This window comes from Ursus arctos, unplaced genomic scaffold (genome assembly GCF_023065955.2).
Source record: "Ursus arctos isolate Adak ecotype North America unplaced genomic scaffold, UrsArc2.0 scaffold_26, whole genome shotgun sequence".
Classification (NCBI taxonomy): domain Eukaryota; kingdom Metazoa; phylum Chordata; class Mammalia; order Carnivora; family Ursidae; genus Ursus; species Ursus arctos.
The window spans coordinates 31,703,858-31,727,823 of NW_026622941.1; the positions used below are offsets into that span (position 1 = coordinate 31,703,858).

The 23,966-nt window shown below is 37.3% G+C and overlaps 1 protein-coding gene across 1 annotated transcript in view; it reads right to left on the reverse strand.

Moving 5' to 3' along the window:
- Positions 1-23,966, reverse strand: part of SLC2A13 (solute carrier family 2 member 13) — a 352,860-nt gene that overhangs the window by 283,132 nt on the left and 45,762 nt on the right. The window contains exon 2 of the mRNA XM_026502097.4: positions 15,504-15,663. Within this exon, the coding sequence (XP_026357882.1) occupies positions 15,504-15,663 (160 nt within the window). The remainder of the gene's footprint in view (positions 1-15,503; positions 15,664-23,966) is intronic.

Consider the following 23,966-nt stretch of genomic DNA (forward strand, 5'->3'; position numbering starts at 1 on the left):
TCAGTCTGTCTTCACAATGACCCTATAAAGTGGGTATCATTATTGTCCCCATTTTAAAGACAAACCAGCTATAAATGGATATAGAACTAGTATGCTGTGGAACTAGTATTAAAATCTAGGTACTCTTGGGTCACCGGGGTGGCTCAGTCAGTTAAGCATCTGGCTCTTGATTTCAGCTCAGGTCATGATCTCAGGGTCCTGGGGTCAAGCCCTGTGTCGGGCTCCATGCTCAGCAGGGAGTCTGCTTGAGATTCTCTCCCCCTCCCCCTGCCTTCTGACTCCACTCTCTCTTTCTAAAATAAACAAATCTTTTTAAAAATTTAGAAATAAAATAATATCTAGGCAATCTGGCTCCCAATGTTTACTGTAAGACAAGCTATAATAAATGTTTAATGATTAGTTAATTTAATTCTGCAGAAATCATAGAAGACAGAATTTATCTTAACCTCATGTTTAAAGACTTCTGAGGATAAACTTTGTAAGCTTTATTGTTCACTCACCTCTGTTAAATATATTAAAGCACTGCAGGATAACAAGGCAAAGGGGTTGCCTGGGAGCAGTGCCCCCAGTCATATGGAGCACAGTACCTGACACAAAGGGACCCATGGGAAGGGAAAACACAGACCTGCTGGTGGCAAATGGAATCTATTATTATTCCCGACACCAGAGTTTTACTATGAAAATTATCAACTATTAATTAAAAGAAAATATCTCATTTGTATGGGCAAACTTGTACTGCTTGAATGCTGGGCCAAACTGAATTTGAATTTCATTTTTAACATACACATTTTCGTGTAGGAAAAATATAGGTAACGTGGCAGGAGATAGTTTAAAAGATGACAGCAATTGCACTACTGGGTATTTACCCCAAAGATACAGACGTAGTGAAGAGAAGGGCCATATGTACCCCAATGTTCATAGCAGCAATGTCCACAATAGCTAAATTGTGGAAGGAGCCGAGATGCCCATCAACAGACGAATGGATAAAGAAGATGTGGTCCATATATACAATGGAATATTACTCAGCCATCAGAAAGAATGATTACCCAACATTTGCAGCAACATGGATGGGACTGGAGGAGATTACGCTAAGTGAAATAAGTCAAGCAGAGAAAGACAATTATCATATGGTTTTACTCATTTATGGAACATAAGAAATAGGAAGATCGGTAGGAGAAGGAAGGGAAGAATGAAGGGGGGGTAAACAGAAGGGGGAATGAAGCATGAGAGACTATGTGGACCCCAGGAAACAAACTGAGGGCTTCAGAGGGGAGGAAGGTGGGGGACTGGGATAGGCCGGTGATGGGTATTAAGGAGGGCATATATTGCATGGTGCACTGGGTGTTATATGCAAATAATGAATCATGGAATACTACATCAAAAACGAAGGATATACTCTATGGTGACTAACATAACATAATAAAAAATTATTATTAAAAGAAAAGATGACTGGGAGCAAAAAGAAAAAAAAACACCAATTTGATTTGATCCTTCTAAAATATTTTACACGAGGGATGTGGTAGATCAAACATTGCTTTCCACTACATTTTGTTTTTCAATCTCTGCTTCCCCAAGGCCTCTCCAAGCCTCTCCCCTTCCAAAAGGAATTGTGCAAGAGTGAAGAATTGTATCTTGCATCCACATGCTGTTTATGTCTCTTCTCCTCTCTGTTCTTTCTTAAGTTCCCAATGTGTTACAATAGGAGAGCTGTATGATTTATGGTTTTAATTATAAGTCAAGTTATTGTAGAAAAACAATCATAGCTAAGAAAGCTGTATTACAATACGTTATATTTAAAGCAAATTGTATGCAATTGTTTTTATAGCTCTTGAGTTCTACTAAGGAAGGACACTTCACTCTGAGAAGTGTATAAAGGTTTTTTTGGAGACTGCAGTCAGTTAGCCAATTATCCCAACAGGCCATGAGAGCATTAAGGTGCAGTTCAATAATCACTTCCTTACTTGTCTCCCAACCTCACATTGCTAAATGTATTTTTCAACCAAATCTCTACCTTATATTCTCATCACAGAGAATCTTGCTATTTTTCAAAACACAGATTAGTTCAGTGATAATCTCTGAAGTTTGTCCCTTGTATGGTAAGGATTTTTAGCAATATTCCTTAATATCCAATACTGTCTTATAATACACTGGAAAAAAATCAAGTGACAAACGGTATCATTCTGATAGCTTCATTTCCATCCTCTGTCTTGTAGCTTGCACTCTGTTTATATCTATTTCCTATTGATTTACAAATCGTGTTCATGTTAGCCCTTTCTGAACAGCACAAAAAAGAAGTATATCATAAATATTAAGATACTAAGCCTTATTCTTCAAAACTTGACAGTTTCCAACTGGCATCCTTTTACACAGACTGTGAAATAAACTCTAAACCATTTTTTCCCAAAACAGTTAGTTGAAAATAAAAAGGGTCAGCAGTTAGAATCAGTAAATTCTTCGAAAGTGTTACCTAATGATTTACTGTATTACTTGGAAAGATAAGGCTGAATTCCTATGATCTATCTGAGCTGTTATTCTGAGATGTTTACCCTGCAAACATCACCTTAATGTACATCAAGTGCCAAAGTCTACACCAATCATTAAGCATCATGAATGCACTTAAACCAGAGATATCAAAAAACATCCGCCAAGCTGGAACTTTCCAATATATATCATTTACCTTGTTTAGGGTAATGAAATGTTTTCCCCTTAAAAAGGCAAAACCCAACCCTTTCTAACCACATTCAAGAACACTGGTCCTTCAGTCCTACATCTTCAGCTACCTGACTTCATTGTTCAATGTTCCCATGGATTTTGAGAATTTTTTTCATGTTCTTCTCATATACTTAATAATCATATGAGTTATGCATTTACTAAAAGATCTCTATTCTTGGATTTACAAAAGAAATGATCACCATCATATACCAATCACAAGACATTTACCTGACAATCACCAAATATAAATTATAATAATTTATGGGGAGGCCTGGATGGCTCGGTCAGTTTAGCGTCTGCCTTCAGCTCAGGTCATGATCCTAGGTTCCTAGAATCAAGCCCTGCATCTGGCTCCTTGCTCAGTGGGGAGCCTGCTTCTCCCTCTGCCTGCCATGCCCCCTGCTTGTGCACACGTGCACGCTCTCTGATAAATAAAATCTTAAAAAAAAACTATAATTTACGTAGTATGTTTCTACTTAATGCCAAGTTTTAGATGAAAAAGGGTGACACTGAATTTAGCCACCTGCTATAATTACAACTCACCTAACATATTTTTCAATTTTAGTGCATGACTCGCAACTCCATTTTAACAGATAAGAAATTAAAAGAATAAATTGAGATCCCAGGCTGGTAAATTAGTTTCCCTCTGCCTTCAAGGACCCCATAGAACAGCAATATTGAAGACTGACATATTTGATAATCTGATGGCAGCAAGAGAGTAAACATGAGAACAAGGCTGAAAGTACATAAGAAAAAAAAAATCAGTATGTCCCAGTTGGAATCTTTCAAGTAAAAAGCAGGTAAAATATGATCAGCAAATGAGCAACTTTTGTGTTACCTGGTGAATGATTCTGTAACTATTAAAAAATCTTGCCAAATATGTAAACATAAGAAAATATTAACTCTGTGTAGGTAGGGGAAATGCCTTAAAGTGATTTGATAGTGGTGTATCGGGCAGGTAGTTTGGCCAAATTTTATTTAGAGTGTTGTGACTACAGTAGAAGCAGTAAAATACACTTACTTTGAGAGAATAAGATGTGATATTAAATAAGTGACTGTGCTTTGCACAGATGTTAAGTAGGTTTCAACTACATGACAAAATACAATGACCTCCACAAAATGCACAGTATTGTGCTAGAAATAACGCACACACAGACACACCTGAACACATATCCTTTTTTTTTTCTTTTCTTCTCTTTTTTTTTTTTTTTTTTTTTTTTTTTTTGGTCACTCTGAAAATCTTCCCTATCCAGAGCTCTGGCCTACAGATTTGGGAGATTTCATGATTAGCAGACATCCTTTGCTTCAAGGAGCTTATACACTAGCAATCATCAAACAAAAGAGGATTACATTTAATTGCTATGACTGAGGTTTTGGCACAGTGTAGGAGCAAGGACAAAAGTTATTTCAACGGAGGCTGTTAGGAAAAGTGTCAATGCAGAAGCAGCATTTAAATTAGTCACTGGCCAATGCAGAAAAGGAAAATAATGGAAGGAGCTCACAGAAGGTGCAGGTCAACAATTTTTAGGTACAATTTGTATACAGTAAAATGAAGAGATCCAAGGTATACCATTCTAAGAGTTTTAAAAAATATATACCCTTATAACCACCATCCTAATAAAAAATCAGAACATTCCCATCATTCCAGAAAGTTCCCATTACCCCTCTCTTTCCAGTCAATCCCTACTGCCATAGACAACCAATGACGGAATATCTGTCCCCATAGCTTATTTTATATGTTAACGAACATCACATGGAATCATGGAGACTGTACTCTTGCATTTAACTTCTTTCAATCATGTTTTTTGAGATACATCCACATTGTTGTTCTATTTCACAGATTTATTTATCTGTCCTTACCAGTATGTTTTGATTACTTTAGCTTTATACTAAGTCCTGAAATCAGGCAAACTCTCCCAGTTTCATTCTTCAAGATGGTTTTGGCAATTCTAGGTCCTTTACTTCTCTGTAAAAACTTTTAGAATCACCTTGTCCATGTGAATGAATTTGAATGACTGTAAATGGTGACAGTGGACATCTCTGCCTTGTAGCTGATAGTAAGGAAAAGCATTCCAGCTTTTACCATTGGGTACAAAGTTAGCCGCAGGTTTTCTCATACCTGTCCTCTACTGAGTTCAGGAAGTGTTCTTCTAGTTTGCTGGAAGGTTTTGGCATAAATGAATGTTATTCTGTCAAATGCTTTCTCTGCATATATTGAGTTAATTATATAGATCCTCCTTTTTTTAATAATTTGAACATGGTGACCTGCACGAATTAATTTTCAAATGCTAAATAACCTGACTTTCCTCAGATAACTGACTTGACCACAAATTTATTATATTTTATTATACTAGCTTTGATTTGCTACTATTTTGTAAGGATACTTTCAATCAGTATCTAGAGTTTTTTGTTCTTGTAATAGCTTGGGTCATATTAGAGTTATGCTGTCCTCAAAACCCCAGGTGGGAAGTGTTCCTTCCATCACCGTTTTCTTTTGTTTAATCTTGGAACTATTTCTTCCTTAAATATTTTACAGAATTCACCACTGAAACCATCTGGGCCTGGATTTGCTTTGCAGGTAGGCTACTAATAACGATTCAATTTATTTAATAAATACAGGGATATTCAGATTTTCCATTTTACCTTGTGTCAGTTTTTAGTAGGGCTGTGACTTTCAAGCAATATTCCCATTTCACCTAAGTTGTTGAATTTATTGGCATAAACTCATTCAAAGTATTCCCTCATTATCCTAATAATGTCCATAGCAATGATGCATTCTTTTACTCCTGATATTGATAACTCGTGCTTTAGCTTTTTTTCTTAATCAGTTTAACCAGTCATATCAGTTTATCAATTTTATTAATCTTTACAAAGAAACATTTTTTTCTATTGCTTACCTTCCTATTGTATCGACTTCTAGTCTTTATTATTTATTATTATTTCTGATTAGTTGGCTCTATTATCATTATGAAACGTCCCTTTTTATCTCTGGAAATACTGCTTGTCTTAAAGTCTTACTTTGTGTGATTATTAACGAAGCCACACCAGCTTTCTTAGTGTTTGTAGAGTAAATCTCTTCCCACTCTTTTACTTTTAACCTGTCTGTAGTACTATACTTAAATTGTGTCACTTTTAGACAATATAGGCTTGTGTCATGTTTCTGTGCACAATGAACATTTTTTATATTTTGTAATTATTGCAATAATTGGGTTTTAAGTCTACCATTTGCTATTTGCCTTCCATTTGTTCCATCTGTTTATTGTGTTCTTCCTTTCTTGCCTTTGTTCAGCTTATCCAAATATTTTAAATATCCATTTTAATTCTTCTTTTTTTTTTTTTTTTTAAGAGGGAGAGGGAGAGGGAGAGGGAGAGGGAGAGGGAGAGGGAGAGGGAGAGGGAGAGGGAGAGGGAGAGGGAGAGGGAGAGGGAGAGGGAGAGGGAGAGGGAGAGGGAGAAGGAGAGAATCTTAAGCAGGGTCCACACTGGGAATGGAGCTGGACACAGGGCTTGATCTCACGGCTCTGAGATCATGACCTGAGCCAAAATCAAGAGTCAGACGCTTAAGTGACTGAGCCACCCAAGCACCCTTCCATTTTAATTTTTTTTTAAATTTACCTGAGAGAGAGAGAGAGCAGGGGGAGGAGTAGAGGGAGAGGGAGGAGGAGAGAAGCAGACTCCCCACTGACTATGGAGCCCAACATGGGGCTTGATCCTATGACCCCAAGATCATGACCTAAGTCAAAACCAAGAGTCGGATGTTCAACTGACTGAGCCACCTAGATGCCCTTCCATTTTAATTCTTATAATGGGTTCTTAGCTATATCTTTTTACAATAGAGTCTCATGGTTGTTCTGGGGATAAAAATAGGCATCTTTACTACTTAGAGATAACACTGTAACTCTTGAGAAACATATAATTTCCATTTACTTCCTCTAATGTTTTTACTATCAGCATCACATATTTTATAGCTAAGTACATTACATTTAAATGTGAAGTCATATGTCTTTAGACAAAATTGAGAGGAAATAAAGTCCTTTATATTTAGCCTATTTTTAATAGCTGGTGCTCTTGTCCCTTATTGTAGATGAGTTTTCATCAAGGGTCATTTCCCTCGGTCTAAAGAATTTCCTTTAGCATTTCTTACAATGCAGGAGGTCTGGTGGTGAGATTCTATTAATTTTACTTTTTCTGAAAATGTTTTTATTTTACCTATACTTTTGAAGGATATTCTCCTACTGGATTGACATTTTTCTTTCAGTACAATTGATCCTTGAACAGCATGGGTGTGAGGGGCACCCACCCTGCACAGTCAAAAATCCAAATGTAACTTCTGACTCCCCTAAAAACTACTACTAGCCTACTGTTCCCTGGAAGCCTTACCAGTAACATTCAACTAACAGTTGATTAACACATATTTTGTATGTGATTGTATTATATACTGTATTCTTAAAGCTACAGAAAAGAAAATGTTACCAAGAAAATCATAAGAGAAAATACATTTACAGCACTATACTGTATCTGTCGGAAAAATCTGTTAAGTGGACCAATGCAGTTCAAACCCATGTTGTTCAAGGGTCAACAGTATCCTAAAGATGACATGCCATTGTCTCCAGACCTCCCACTGTTCCTGATGGAAAGTCAGCTGTCATTTGTATTGCAGCTCTTCTTCATGTAACTTGTCTTCTTTTCCTTGGATCCTAACTTTCTCTGTATGTATCTTCTGTTTTCAGCCATTTGATTATGATACGCCTGCATATGCTCGTCTTTATATTTATCCTACTAGGGATTCACAGTATTCTGGAATCAGGACTTAGTGCTTTCACCACATTTTGGAAGTTTGTGGCCATTACTTTTTTTTTTTTTTTAACCTGTTTTCTCCCTTATTCTTTCTTGGATTTCAATTACATGTATATTAGACTACTTAGTATTAATTAGAGGTATATAAGAATATTCGACCTTGTGTCCTCGGTCGCTGAGGCCTCTTTTTCAACTTTATTATTTTCTCTATTTCAGATTAGGTGGTATCAATGAATCTGCCTTCAAGTTTTCAGGTCCTATCTTCTATCATCTTCAATCTGCTGTTAAGTCCATCCAATGAACTTTTTAGATGTTAATTTATAATTTCAGAGATCGTACTTACACTATTAGAATTTCTATTTGGTTTTATTTTTTATAGGTTGCATTCTTTGCAGAGATTCACCATGTGGTCACTCAGTATGACTATCTTGTTTGCTAAGTCCTTCAACACATTAATAATAGCTGCTCTAGAGTCCTCTCTGCTAATTTCAACATCTACATTATCTTGAGGGTCTGTCTATATTGTCCAATTTTTCTTTTAGTTATGTGTCATAAGTTCTGTTTATTCACATGTCTAATATGAGTATCGTGAATGATAAACTGTAGAGACCCTAGATTTTATTCTCTTCTTCTGAATGCTATAGACTTTTTCCTCTCAGCCCCCTTGAGTTTGTGGAGGCTTGGTTTTATACTGGGTTAGTGTGAATCTGATTCAGTTTTGGTCTTAGGGCAAATCCTTAGTCATGCAACAAAGTCTTTACTTCTAAGGCCCGGTCCTTCTGTAGTTCTAACGGAAAGCCTGAGCTGTAACCTTGAGTTTCAAACTCTGAATATGTCACTCCTCATACAGGCAGGAAATAAAATCTCTCCCAGCTTTTATCATCTTGTAACTGTTATTTTCCACAGGCTCCATGGAATCTCTGCTATATCTTCAGAGTTCTGAGGTCAGTAAAACATTCATGGCAAATTAATATTCAGATCTGGGGGGCTTCCTCCTCTGTGGATCATTCTTTTCCTGGATTTTCACCCTCAAATTCCACCCCACTCTGACCACCCTAAACTCTAGCCACTGAGACTGTAAGCAAATAAAACTATAATTTTCTACTTAAGTTCTAGCTATCCATTATGGATTGAGGGCTACCCTCAAGTAAAAAGCCATAAATGTAGACTCGTCATGAGCCATTCAAGAATCAAATCCCCTGGGGCACCTGGGTGGCTCAGTCGGTTAAACATCTGCCTTCAGCTCAGGTCATGATCTCAGGGTCCTGGGATCGAGCACCACGTTGGGCTCTCTGATCAGCAGGGAGTCTGCTTCTCCCTTTCCCTCTGTGTGCATTCTTTCTCTCTCCACCTCTCTCTCTACCTCTCTCTCTAATAAATAAGAAAAATCTTTAAAAAAAAAAAAAAAAAAATCAAATCCCCTTCAGTTCTAACCTACTCCTGGAGCTGGAGTTTTCCAGTGTCCTAAACAGTTCTAAAAATTCTTTCTGTGGTTTATAATAATCATTGTCAGGAGAGATTAGTCTTATACAACCGCTCTCATTGGCAAACTATATTTACTGTTTACCTGGGGGAAAAAACAGATGATTGAATGTGAGGGAAATTTTTATTGCCAGCTTTAGATATAAGATAGAAAATCAACCTAAGACTTTCTGGAGATGACAGCAAACAATATCTACTAGCATTTAAGAGTTTGTACATATGTTCAGAGCCATTAACTCATCTGATGCTATAACATTCTAGAACTGTTGAAGCATTAGTTTCATAAAGATATTAGAGCTCAGATAAATTAATTCACGTGCTGTGAAAACAAGTCTTAAACCTATTCCTCCCACAACACTATCGATACCTTTATAACAAAGAGTCTTGCATCCTAATTCTGTCAACAATGAAATTACAAGTGTCTTCAGCATTAAGATATTAACTTATAATCAAGCTGTTAGCCAAATCCATCTTTCTTAAAATGGCCACTGCACAGTTAGATTTTTAAGACAGCTTAATACTCTGTATTTTATATGGAGCCAAATACCACTGATCTCTGAGCACTAAACTATAAGAACACTTTCCCCAGCATAAATTTGCTTAGAAATACCACCTTTTTGAAATATCATTCTCAAAAGCATCTTATTGACATGATTTTTTAAATTGTAAAATATTAGGGGGGAGAGAGGTTCACTCATTTTTCATCCCAAGGAAATTATTTTAAAAATTATTTTCTGTACTTCCAATAAACAAACTTGATTCAATGTACTGCTAAAGTGAGTGCAAGGAATTTAAAGTTCTGTTCACACCCACTGAAGACTACCTTTCTACGTCACCTTCAAACTCCCAGATAGTCATCACAGCCCTCCACCTAGCTGCTTTAAAACTTCTCACTACTGCCCACACATGACTGGCCCTTTCACACTACTTACCAGGCTTTTGAAAATTCTATTCCACCTAACATTTCCTTCTCCCTCGCTATGCCTGGATCTCTCTTAATCATAAAGACTCAGCTCAAATATCTTTCCATCATAAAGCTAAGTTATTCACACACCCTAAGAGCTCTCATAACACTATCCATCATTTAATTAACAAGCTGATGAAAAAGTCTCTCCATCAGTCTGTGAGGTGCCTGAGAACAGGTACACTTCTTATTCATCTATCTCTAGTGGCATGCACAGCACAGTATACAGAACGTGCCCCCCAACAAGGTTTTCTTGAATGACTGAATGATTCCTATACTAACTGATGACTCCAAGAGTAACACCTCACTACCTCACACCTATATTCTGGTGACAGCCTCATAAATATAGTCTCTGCAACCATCCAGGAGCCAAGAGTTCCAATAAATTCTGAGCATCGCTCTCATATTAATCTTTGATTTACGTTATAGCATGCTCTGCTCTAAAATAGTTTCCCTTTGCCTGTAGATAAAAGTTCAAAAATCTCTAAGCCTAGAATTCACAGACCTCTAGAATCTGGCTCCCATCTCTCATGCACTTCATTACCTCAGTTTCAAGCCTCCTGTCCTCACCTGGCCTCTATTCTGCCCTCATTTCCACCTCTGTCCACCAATTCTTCAAAGAACTCGGCACAAGTCTCACACTGTCCACGAATTAGCCTAAAGACATTTCAGAAAAATCTCTCCTGCAGATGTTGCTAACACTAATATTCTGTACTTCTCATTCAACACTTAACATTTCCTCAAATTCTACCTCCTTAGCACACACAAAAAGCATGATGTAATGCTGAAAAATGTGAAAATACCTAGCACATTCAGACACCAAATGGTTGTGCATGGGCTACTGAGATAACACTAATTTTTAAAAAATCTGAGAATAAAATGAACAAAAATCAACATAAAAGAGAATAATTTAGCTCCTCTCTAGATATATCAGTCTTATTACTATAAGTCACATGATGGTTTATGTAATCATAAGTAGAGGAAAACTCATTTGAAAACCAGCTCTGTCCAAAAGAGAACAAAAAGTGTTCTGGAGCCAGGGAGGCATATTATTCTGAGGGATGGAAACCCACATGAGCTCAGAAACTAATTTTCATTCTCTGATTTGTACCCCTAATAAGAAACACTTATGATTAATAATTTAGTTTTGCAGCTATCTATGAAGCAAATGTATTCCTCAACATACATTAACGAATTGGTATTTTGGTTTAAAAATCAATAGCTTTTCGCTTTAGTTAAGAGTCCCTTCCCTAGAGCTGAATCAATTCAGCTCAGTTCAATAAACATTAATTGAGCATTTTCTATGTTCCAGGCTCTTTCCCAGATCTAAAAAAAGAGTACAAAGTCAATGACATTCAGGAGTTCTAAAGTGAATCGAGAGACTAACAGAAAAGTAACTAGTTCAAAATAAGAAATGTATAAAACAGTGAAGCTATGTAGAAAGTCTTATGAAAGGACAAGGGAACAGAAACAGTTTCACATGATATGCAAAAGCAGAGATTTAAAGGAGGAACTGTAGGTGGACCAGTAAAGCAGGACAGGGTAGGAAAGCGTTATAGGTAAATTAAGCAGATGGAAAAATCTAGAAATGATGCAACTGGTGTATCGGGCATACAAGCACGGCTGTTATATAAAGGAAGAGGGAGGGAGGCAACGATAAGGTAGAAAAATCTAGAAAAGCAGGCACAGACTGGATAATGGAAGGCACCACAAACCATGATAAGAGCTTGACTTTTTATTTCCTGTGGGAAATGGAGAGGCTGTGAGACATTTAAGCAGTGGCATGCCCAGGTAAGTGTTTTATACCTTCACAGTGGCAGCTGTTAAATTTACTCTATTATATATTTATTGAGGGCCTGCGACATGCCAGGCTTTAACTCGGCAATGACAAAAGAGAAAACCTTCATTTGCTTGAGGGGCAGTGAGCAAATCCATGTTCAATAAGCAAGACTAAAAAATATCAGCGCAGAGAAAGGCAGTGATAAAACTTTGTATCACTAATACTAACTACTAAAATACCTCAGCCATCTTTATAAGCACTGTAATATATTAGGTAAAAATCAAATCTTTCTCAACATCACGATTCATCAGGGAAATGCAAATCAAAACCACGATGCGATGCCACTTCACACCCACCTAAGATGACGATAATCAAAACGACAGATAATCAATGTTCCCTAGCATGCAGAGAAACTGGAATTCTCATACAGTGCGAAGTGGGAATGTAAAATAGTGCAGTCCTTTGGAGAACAGTCTGCCAAGTCCTCAAAAGGCTAGACGTAGTTACCACATGACCTAGCAATTCCACCCATAGGTATATGCCCAAGAGAAGGGAAAACATGTCCACCCTGAAAGTTGTACAGAAATGTTCATAGCACCATTATTTATAATAGCTAAAAAGTGGAAATGTCCATCAACTGAAAACTGGATAAATAGAATGTGGTATATCCACAGTGGCCAATAAAAAGAAAGAAAACACGTACACATTCTACAATATGAACGAACTCTGAAAACATGGTCAGTGAGAGAAGCCAGTCCACAAGGGACCACATGCCATTACATGCAATGTCCAGAAGAGGCAAATCTATAGACAAAAAGTAGATTAATGATCACCTAGAGCTGGCAAGAGCTGGAAGGTTGGGGGGTGACAGCTAAGGGGTACAAAGTTTCTCTCCGGGGTAATGAAAATATTCTAAATTTGACTGCAGTGATGGCTTCACAGCTCTGCAAATATACGAAAAGCCACTGAATATGCATCTTAAATGGGTAAACTGAATGGTATGTGAATTATATCTCAATAAAGTTGTTTTCACAAAATTCTAATCATTAATGATCTCTTCAAAATCCTTATTCCTCTTTCCTCATGAAGCTGGATGACATTTTTCCCAGGAAAAACATATAATAACACAAGAGTGCTACACAAATACCAAGGTTCGATTTTCTACTGGCAATTCTTTTTTCTAGAAAAATTAATCTTCTAGTTCTTTGGCAGAAAACAATTTATTTCTATGATATCCAAATAAGAGAACAGTAGCTTTGACCCATCTGGCACAAAAGATGAGTTCGTTTTTCAAGAACAAAGGCTAAGAAGTTTTTGTCTGATTAATCAGTTTCGCCTTCTGTAAGTCTTAATTTGGTCACTACTGTCAAAATTGTCAATAACTACATTTTAACTTATAAACTACTGGAAGCAGAATGAGGAAGAAAGTAGTTAGATTTCAAGTAAGAAGAACTGGCTCTAAACTCTTCTTTGTAACAGCCATGTGGCCTCAATCAAATCTTTAACTTCTCTTAGCATTTTTTTTAATCAGCAAATTGTGAATATATCAGTTCCACCAGTCTCTCGAGATTTTAGTTAGGATCAAATAATACTCACTAACAGACTCTAAAATTGTTCATTACTCCAACGTAAACTAGTAAAATCTGGGACACTGGTTATACAGTAATAACACCAAATGTTTGGTAACTTGAACTAGACAGTTTCAGAGGCAATAAAAGTCAAAAAGGGAAATAAACAATGCTAAAATGTCAAAACTCTTGGAAGAGAGGGGACACCTTACTTGATAACATGCAAAAATATGAGTATGAAAAAATTCTATTTGTAACATTTACACCCACATTTCAATTAGGATTTCTGAAATATACTGCCACAAAAATGAATTATGTGCTGTTATAATTTTAAATAAGTTATAATTGCTGACAGTTCTAAAGATGTTGAGGTAGCTCTTCAACCTTTATTTGCCTGTAACCACACTCCTATTAGTCCAGGAGTCAGAGAAGTTAAACACACTGCTAAGAATGCTAAATACCGCAAGAGAGTAACACACAGAAAACTCACCAGTAAAAAAAGGAAACCTGTTTGCACGTGGACATAAGTGAATGCGTATTCATGCGAACAGCAAGTGAGTTCCAAGAGATCTGGTATGTTAATGCATTTGGCTGAGTACCAGCCCAAGTTAGTCTTCCTATCCTCTTACAGTTTATTTTTTCACCCTTCAGTCTAGTATTGTGGGGAAAATGCACACAGGCATGCTATTCGGCTTTCCTGCAAACATATGTCTCCAACTTCAGCTGGGATCCCACGGGTTATTTGGAAAATGATTTTTGTCTCTAGTCTCTTCTTTCTTACACTTTCTATGGCAGCTATAAGCATTTAACATTTATTTTCAAAATCAAAAGTCGGACACTTAACGAACTGAGCCACCCAGGCACCCCTAAAATTTTTTTTTTTAACTTAATGTAAATAAATGATTTAGGCCTACTTAAAGACATGGGGTTGAAAGCTGACTTTCACCAAGTTTCTAAAAAAGACTCAAAATATCAGTTTATGCTGGTAAGAGCTATCTTTGTCTTCATCTACAGAGTGGAAAAAGAAAGATGAAATTTCCTGTTTCTCCAATTTTCAGGTAATTTCTCATTTTGGCAGAGATTCGTCCCTTCAAAGATGGAAAGTGGTTTAGCAACCTCTGTAGAAGAAACCAATGCTTTAAGAATTGGGTCCTCTCTTTAACGGTCCTGACACAGGTAGGCCCTAATTGGCAACAGTAAGTTTTCTTACATAACTTTTAATAAAGCTTCATCAGTCTCAGTCTTTAACGGCTCAACAAAGCACATGGTTTATGGTGCTGTTCACACAGCTTAACTCCCTACATCCTTATCTCATCAAACCCGTTTTTCTTCAGCTGTTAAGAATTCACTTCAACACTGTAAGTACCGTGCATAAAAGTACTAGAGTCTGTCTTGTTCAATCTTGTATCTCCAGCGCCCATACAGAGATGTTCAATAAACATCTGTTGTAATCCGCAGTGCCAAGAGAATAAGTTAGAGAATACTGTGTGACCCGCTGCACCTTTTAACAAAATTTCCCTGACCAGTTACACGAAGCTATTGTTTTGATTACTATAAAGTGTGATATCAAAATTCGGAGCCTATTATAGTTTTAAGCTTTAACATAAGATTAGTTTGCTTCTATAATGTTTGGTTTGAAAATATTTCAAAGCAGTTTAAAAACACTTTTCTCATCTCTTTTGATTCAAAATAAGGCAAATAGTGACCAGGGAACAATGTGTGTATTTTAAATTTAAATATACATAACAACATATTCTTATATAGCTAAATCTATACCTTTAAAGCATGGGTTTTCTTTCTTTCAGGTCAGAATGCAGCCTCTTAAATCCAAAAAGGATGTTAGTTATAACTGCAGTTCATAAACACCTTGTCAATCACAGATACAATTCAAGAACTCCATACATATTTATCGCTGCATTCATTTTTAAACAAATATTGCAAAAGATTACACACAGTGTGAGAAATGTCACCTAAATGCTAAAAAACCTGTAAATATCAATTCATAATGGTAGGTTCCTTGTCTATCATTAAAATAAATATCAGCTTCTTGTCCACTTTCAATTTTGCTGAATGCCACCCACTTATAAATTAGTTATAATGATTCAAAATACCCAGTTACATATTTCTTATCATTTCTCAATGTTTCTCCCATCGCCTAAAATCACGATTTGAAAATTAAATGTAAGAACAATTTACAGACCTCCATCCATCCTTTTGGAGATAACTGAAGGCTCCATCAACAACACTTGCAAAGAACTGGCCTCCGGTGATGAAGAGGGTATTGATGGTGACTAACCGACCTCTTAAATTGGGCGGGGAGACCTCTGCGATGTACACGGGCACAGTCATGGAAGCGATGCCTGTGAAGAGACAAGGAAAAGTCAACAGAGGACACCCACTCGCGATTTCTGGTGCTGTTATAAACACTGATGCTAGACAAAGACACATCCTTGGTTTTCTACTTTATCTTTTTTTTAAAGATTTTATTTATTTATGTGACAGAGAGACAGCCAGCGAGAGAGGGAACACAGGCAGGGGGAGTGGGAGAGGAAGAAGCAGGCTCCCAGCGGTGGAGCCCGATGTGGGACTCGATCCCGACGCCCTGAGCTGAAGGCACACGCTTAACGACTGCGCTATCCAGGCGCCCCGGTTTTCTACTTTAAACAAAGGTTTACCAGATAAAGATTTTGTCTATAATTAGTGACTACTGCAGGTAAGTAAAGACATAATGTGGAGATACCCATTTTCATATTATCACTTGAAAGCCTACAAATGAAACTATCGCTAGAGCTCTCAGATAACTTTAGAATGTATTTAAAACATGCTTTACAAGTTTTGTGGACTAAAAAGAAGAAAATGCTCTCTAGATAGGATATAATTATCAAAATATTTTTAGTCTATATGGAAATGTAATCAGACAATGATGAGAATAAAAATTATCCTAGAATCGTATTAACTACTCAAAGTCGTCATTTCCAGCAGACACACCAAAACTAACTGGCTTACTAATAAAAAATCCATATAGTAAATCACCCTATTCGACCAGCTAGGCATAGATTTTTGAAGTGGCTTACAATGGACAATACTTTGGTAATTTAAAGTCCTTGAGAACATATAATCTTAACCATAAAACAGATGGTTTTATGGCTAAGGTGTCTTTGGTTATACTTGCTTACAGTTTGTTTCTATCTGAAATTAATGCAGCATAACCTATGGTAGTAGTTCTAGAACTTCACCAATCACTAAACCACTTATACAGTGGTTTTTTTGTTTTGTTTTGTTTTTTAATGAAGATGGTCTCACCTTACCCACCCCAGACCTACTAAATAGAAAACTGGAGATGGGTCTGTCTTTTAAAAATTCTCCAAGCTCTCCTGATGCTCACCACATATTTGAAAAACTACAGTTCTATAGTCCACAACTTAAGGCTAATACAAAATTACTTCTTAAAAGAAAACCTTGATCCTCTTGGCCATACCTAGCTCACTTCTCAGTGGCACTTCCAGTTTCCAGGTATGTCTGATCATGTAATCTAAAACCAATACCTAATCAATACTTGCCAAAAACTAAGTGGAAAAAAAAATCAAGCAGGATTATCTAAGAAAATGTAATCTTTTTCTACTTGTAGATACTATAAATTGATCTCCAGATTAAGCCAGAACATCAATGGGTTATGTAAGATACCCATGTAGAACTGCTTTTAATGAATTCATCTTTAGAATGCCAAAAAATAGCCTATATCGAAGGTAGCAGCACCAAGATACCTGCTGCTGTATTTTCTTTTCTTTTTTTTTCTTTTTTTTTTTTTTTTAAGATTGTATTTATTTGACGGAAAGAAGGGCAGCAATAGAAGGAACACAGCGGGGGGAGTGGGAGAGGGAGAAGCAGGCTTCCCGCTGAGCAGGGAGCCCGATGCGGGGCTCGATCCCAGACGCTGGGATCATGACCTGAGCTGAAGGCAGACGCTTAACGACGAGCCACCCCTGTTGCTGTATTTTCTGAACAAGGGCTGCTGATGGTGCTATTTACCACATTCCAGGTAACAGGAGAGATCTGTCTATGGTCTCAGTAACTACAACAGTTGTGCTTCTCTCTCTGTGTTTATGGGCACTATAAATCACACAGCAGTTTTTCACTTCCCTCTTCATTAGGCAGTCAGAGACGCCTACCCCTACTAAGTGTTTTGGACTTCATGGTATTTATTCTGTGAGCTAAATTCCTTCCTGATGTCATAACTGTTCCCAATTTCACCTATTTTAGACGTGTTTTGCCATATTTTTATTTACTTTGTTCCATGTTTGGACCAAGCAAATACACGGACAGATCAGATTTATTTAAGTTAATATATATCTGCTTCTGTACTACTGAATAACTACTATTAATAACTGCTCACAAGTGAGACCACTAAATCTCAGAACTATACACTCTGTAGTTTCCACCAGTATTACTTGCTGCTGTAGTGCCTATCAATATATATAAATATACATGAAAAGAATCAAGATTTTATGAGTTTCATTAAAAAAAGCATGTGTTAGTAGACAAAGTATGAATAGTCTTTACAATTAAATCATCACCTAAACAGCTGGAAGTTTCCATCTGACTGCTAATCAATTTAAGAGAACACATGATACTAAATTGGCTTTCATCTAACTTGGAAAGAGGAAACATTTGATACAAATGTTGACAAATTAATTGTATATTCTTTTTAGTTCTTTTACAATTAGAACATCTCAATAAGCTTCCAAAAAGCAGACAACAGTAATTGTCTGGATTTCTTTTCCTGCTGGTCTGGCTGTAACAAGAATTCAGCTGCTCTCCTTAGCCAGACATCTTTACTCAGGCACACAGCTCCTAGATTTAAGCGTGGGAAATCAGGACTGTGGTTTTAGGCAGCACATGCTTGTCACAAAGCCCATGGATTTTACTTGACAGAAATGTAGAGATAGCCTCAGGCCTTATATAAAGGTTAATTATTAAAAAGAAACACCAGGACCTTGAAAAGTAACAAGGAATGACAAAGAGAAAAGACTGAGGAACTATAAACAGACAGACTCATTGGATTTAGAATTGGAAAGAACCCCAAAAGATCTGTCAAATGAGTGCTCCCATTGATTTACCAGTGTTACAATGGCCTGCATTTGATATTTCACAGAGACTGATTATTTTATTAAGTTCTCACAACATCCCTATAAAGGACATGTAATTATCCCCATTTTGCAAAGAAGGACCTTACCCCAGGTCAGATGATGCTAAGCAGAGGAACCAGAATTTGACCCAGACAGAGAGATTCCAGAACCCAATTTTGAAAGTTCTAGACTCTACTGACTGGCCAGCAAAGATGAGGGTAGGCTCTGGAACCAGTGGGTTTAAATTCCAGCCTTGCCACTCCCCAGATGGTTAAGTCTGGACAAATTAACTTTTTGGGTCTCCAGATCACCTATATATTGAGAAGAATAAGAGTAACTCTTTCATAGGAGTGGAGGTTCAATGAGTACATAGAGTAAAAGCACTTAAAATTGTGCTTAGCATATGGAAAGCAGTCGATAATGTCAGCAATTATTTCTAGGATTATATACCTGTAGTTGTGAGGCATTCTAACCTTTTTTGATTCAGTTTGACTTGTGCTAGGTGCTGGCATTATCAGGATGAATATAAGTGAACAAAGTAGGGTCTCTGTTATAAGAGAAGCTATATACAAGCCCTGCTCACATAAACTGGCAATCAAATAATTTCCAAATACCATGGTAAGGGTCACAGCACAGCTACACACTGGGTTGCATCCTGTGATGCAGACAACGGCTGCACACTGACAGTGATTAGATGCTAGTTCAGAGAGGCTGGGCAGACAGTTCTACAGAGACAAGCATGGCCTTAAGGAAATATGAAATGATAGGGGATTTTCTCAGAGGTAAACAGTAAGTGTGAAGCAGCATATGTGTGGAGAGGAGAGGCAGACAGAGCCCAAATCATGCAGGCAGTAACCATTAATCAGTGAGTGTTCACTGCATACTTGATCTGAGCGGGGCATTGTGCTAAGCACTGGGGACACAGTGTCGTAGGAGAGACATGTCCTCTGTCCTCATGGAGCTTAGCATCTGTCTGCTAAAATGTATTTCAACAAGTAATTAGATGTGAAATGTGATGGGTCTCACCAAAGGGGAAGTGTGAAGAAATGAGCTCGTAGAAAAGGGACTGGCCCAGCTTGAAGAGTCAGATAGTTCTTGGATGAGAAGGTCATATTTAAGCAGAGATCAGGTGAATGAGTAAGCTAGAGACTGATGACAGCATGGGAAAGGTGACACACACTTTAGATAATCAGTCCAGCTTAGACAAAGGCCTTGCGGCAAAAAGGGATGCAATCTGTTGAAGGAGGAAGACTACTTCTAGAGACATAGAGACCAAACCTGCTATGTACTTACTGCCACCAGATGTCATGTTAAAGAGCTCAGTCTAATTAGTCAATTGTATGTGATTCACTACATAATTTCAAGCGAGACAAGTATAAACCCATAAAACTGCTCTAAAAATGGAAACTATAAAAGAATGCTATGTTCAGGGAGAGCAGCAGGCTCCACATTTGCTAAGGCTATCTCACCTTGCTATCAACAAAATATCCATGCAAACTGTAATTTATGGATTTCTACACATGGTGCCCATTTTTGATTAACCCTGGCTATTAAGGCTCTGCCACCCCAAAACCTCTTTGCTACTCTGGGGAAACAAATGGAATTCTGTCCCGAGACAAAGCTCACTGTTCTGATGAACAGCAGTTCAGAAATACTGTGTGAAATCCTCCAAATTAAGAATTAAGTACTTCATAAATGGATGTAATTAATGATAGTTAAATTTTAGGAAAAGATCTATGAAGAACTTCTGACTTATTCCCTATTCCAAACACTAACCAAAATAAATGTCGATAAAGAACAAATTCTTAATAGTCCACCCGAAACCCATGAATTGAAATGAACATAAGGAACGGAGCGGTACAAGTTCCTGTTAGCAGCTTATTAGCGCAAACGCAACCACAAAAATCTAGGTTGGTATTGTTTCTGAATATTGTGAGAAAGTTAGATTTCTTACAAAATAAATAAAGAAGTCTGCATCCATGGAAGCTCATTATCATGCCTGTCCTTACGGAGTTTCACCAGAAAACTGCACCTCAGACACCACAACCGGATTCTCACACTCTCACGTTGCCAGGCTGATCCGCCATCAATAGCACAAGGGCTCTTGAGTGCTGAAGCTGGCTTTCAAAAACTGCTGGAAGCCCTTTTAAAGTCCTGAGTCAGAAGGATAAATAATTTCATAAACAAATAGCATTAGAAAATCCTGTTGCGATAGGTAAATACCTATGAGCCACAGCAGCCTCTCAGCACAAGCCAGGCAGCAACTAATTAGCTTCTTAGAAGCACAGGAAGGCACCTTTCAATAATAATGCTTCTTGAACAAGAAGGATTCTGATGTCCTAATTTCATTTTGCAAATCATTGCTCTACGATTGCTAAAGGAGTCATCTTAATAAAAGGAAAGAAAATCTGTCTAAAAAAGTGTCCCTTACTGTAGTTGTTACTTTCCGTTTGGCTGTCCTGCCCAGGACTGCTATGTCTGCCTTCTTCTGAAAAGTCAAGGATCTATAGCTACCAGGTTGTTAACACAGAATTCAGTTTTTTGTTTTTTTTGTGTTTTTTTTTAAAGATTTATTTATTTATTTATTCGACAGAGAGAGAGACAGCCAGCGAGAGAGGGAACACAAGCAGGGGGAGTGGGAGAGGAAGAAGCAGGCTCATAGCGGAGGAGCCTGATGTGGGGCTCGATCCCAGAACGCCAGGATCACGCCCTGAGCAGAAGGCAAACGCTTAACCGTTGTGCCACCCAGGCGCCCCCAGAATTCAGTTTTTATTCTTCTCTAACAACAAGACTTCAGACTTTCACAAACACTGCTGGGCAACGTCAAAGGCAATAAGCCCCCAAAGTAATGAAAATATATATACAACACAAAATGCCTGTAACAGAGGAGCCAGGTTATGGGTGAGATTTTATCTATGCGGATGACGAGCAGAATTATTGTTCTGTAGTGTTAAAAAGCTCTTCACAAGGCATTATCAACATGTCACCATCATTTAAACTCAGTGCAGTCTTTAACAGCCCAAATGACTTCTCCATTCATATTACTTGAGAATATACTATTGATCTCATCGTATTCCTTTTTTCCGGTAACATCTCAGTAAAGTCTGTATCACGTTGTTTCCCAACTACAACCCTTTTAATGGAATGATCGTAACTCACATATCTTCTGTTACTATAACTTGCCTAACTGTCAAGCACAGACTGTGGCTTCACAGTTGATTAGTACTTTGGGATGCATATACAAAACCATATCCTTCTACTTTTTATTTTTTTAATTTTTTTTTAACAAAACCATATCCTTTCAAATTACTGTTAACTGATGTTTTACACTCAATATATTATTCGTTAGGGAAAATCTGGAAGTCACAGGTAAGAAGGTTAGGTAAATAAAAATCACCTCTAAGCACCCCTCCCATACATAACCACTATTACATTTTGGTTATAACTTGCAGGGGTTTCCCCCCCCCCATAATTCTGTAGCTTTAACTCACATTACAAACATTTTCCTTCTCTTTTTTCTTTTCTCAAAAAAGGGTCTCAAACTTCTTACAGAAGCAAGTCAGGTATAATAAATATAGAAGCCAAATGAGTGAGACATGGAAGGTACGACATACTCTGTAGGCCAAAGAGAACACATTCCTGGGTAGCTCTATACAACCATCTAGGTACTGGTTTGTCACCCCTGTAACTCAAGATCATTTTAAGTAACAGTATAATATTCCAGTATTCAGATAATGAGAAGAAGAAAGACGTGTTCCTAGAACACACAGATTGAAGAGGGCAGGAGAAAAACAGAGAAGGAAAGAATTTCTTGATGGGGAGAGATGGCAAATAAATTAATACATAAGATTTTTTTTTTTTTTTTTTTTTTTGGTAAGAAATCTCCTAAAACAGTAGAGGTTATAAGAGAGAGATAACGTTAGTATGAAATGCTAACAAAAGTGGAGGCAGTATGCTTTTACACCGGACAAATGGAGTACACAAAGGTTAATAAGAAATCAATACGTCTTCCCTGAGGCGGTGAATTTAGCAAACAGGAACTTAAGTGGTGCTTTGTCATATTTAGCTCTATGTGACATCTAGAAGTAAATGTTCTAGCACAATAAACAATGTGGACCTAACAGCAGCTAACGGCTGTGAATCACCTGAATGTAGATCGTAATTGAATTGGCATAGGCAAAACACACAAGAAATGTGTACACAGGAAGATAAGCCCAGGGCTAGAATCTGGTTATAGAAATATTCATGCAACAGATATAAGGGCTGCAGAGTGAAACAGAAGGAATTATTAAAGGAAATATTAAAGTAACAAAATACTAAATGAACAACCTCCCCACCCCCGACCAAATTTTTAAACTGTTCTTCAAAAAAGGTCTGGCCTTGCCTAAAAAAGCAGGAACAGAGAGCCATGAGGAGGGAATCAGCTTAAATAAAGACAACCGAATGAAATTAAACAGGGGAACAGGTAGGGTAAAGAAGGATTGCCAAGAACTCTAAAAAATTAATAGAATATGTAAATAATTACAGAAGTAAACACCATATTGGAGGCAGTAAATAACAGAAATGAAGCTGTGTGAAATTTGAATCAGTGTGGAACATCAATTTGAAATGCTCTCCAAGAATGGAGAGCAAAGGAAATTAAAATGATAAAAGATATTGTTGAAAGATAAACCATTATAAAAGAAATAAATGGGCACCCAGGGGTAGGTAGGAACAGCAAAACACATCCTGGGAAATTTTCTGATTTGTAAAGTTAACAGAAATTGATCTTTTTTTTTTTTTTTTTTAACAGAGCAGAAAGAAAAAAGCAGCTCACCCACCAAGTATTAAAAACCAGGCAACAGAATACACCAGAGAGCAACAACTGCACATATTTAAGGGGGAAATGCTGTGATCCAAGTATTTTGTATCTTGCCAAGTTGTCTTTCAGGTGTGAGAATGTGAAAGACATCCTCAAGGAGGAAACACCTAAGATAAACCACCTCTAAACCAACCCCAAGATAAACAACAAACACCTCAAGGATAGGGAAGTTTCAGCATAAATAGCTCAGAGGATCTGCCCCTCACTTAGTCTGGGGGAAAAAAGACAGCTGAACAGATAGACCACTGAGTAGTCACTCAACCCTTCTTATTACGGCTCCTCTCTTTTCCCAGTTCTAAGTAATATTTCTTGAGCTGTGCAGATAGGATTTCTTGGCTTGTCTAAAAACCACTTCAAAGCATTAACTGGTCTTTTTCTGTTCTAGCACTTGGTGGCAATAGCAAAACATTTTACTTGGTTAGAACATTATGCCTGAATAATTATTAAATAATTTCTACTTAATGTCCAAAAAGGCAAAGATTTGTAGAAGATTATGTCCATCTTCATTACCAAAAATCTCTATTAATGACTTCCTGTGTCTATAAAAAGTACACTGAATGACCCTAGCCTGTGAGTTTTTTAGAGTGGTAAAAATCATGTAAGCCACCCATCAATAGATATTTTTTTCTCCCCACCTGTTCTAGTATTATCTTTCCATCTACATGAATATTCCCAT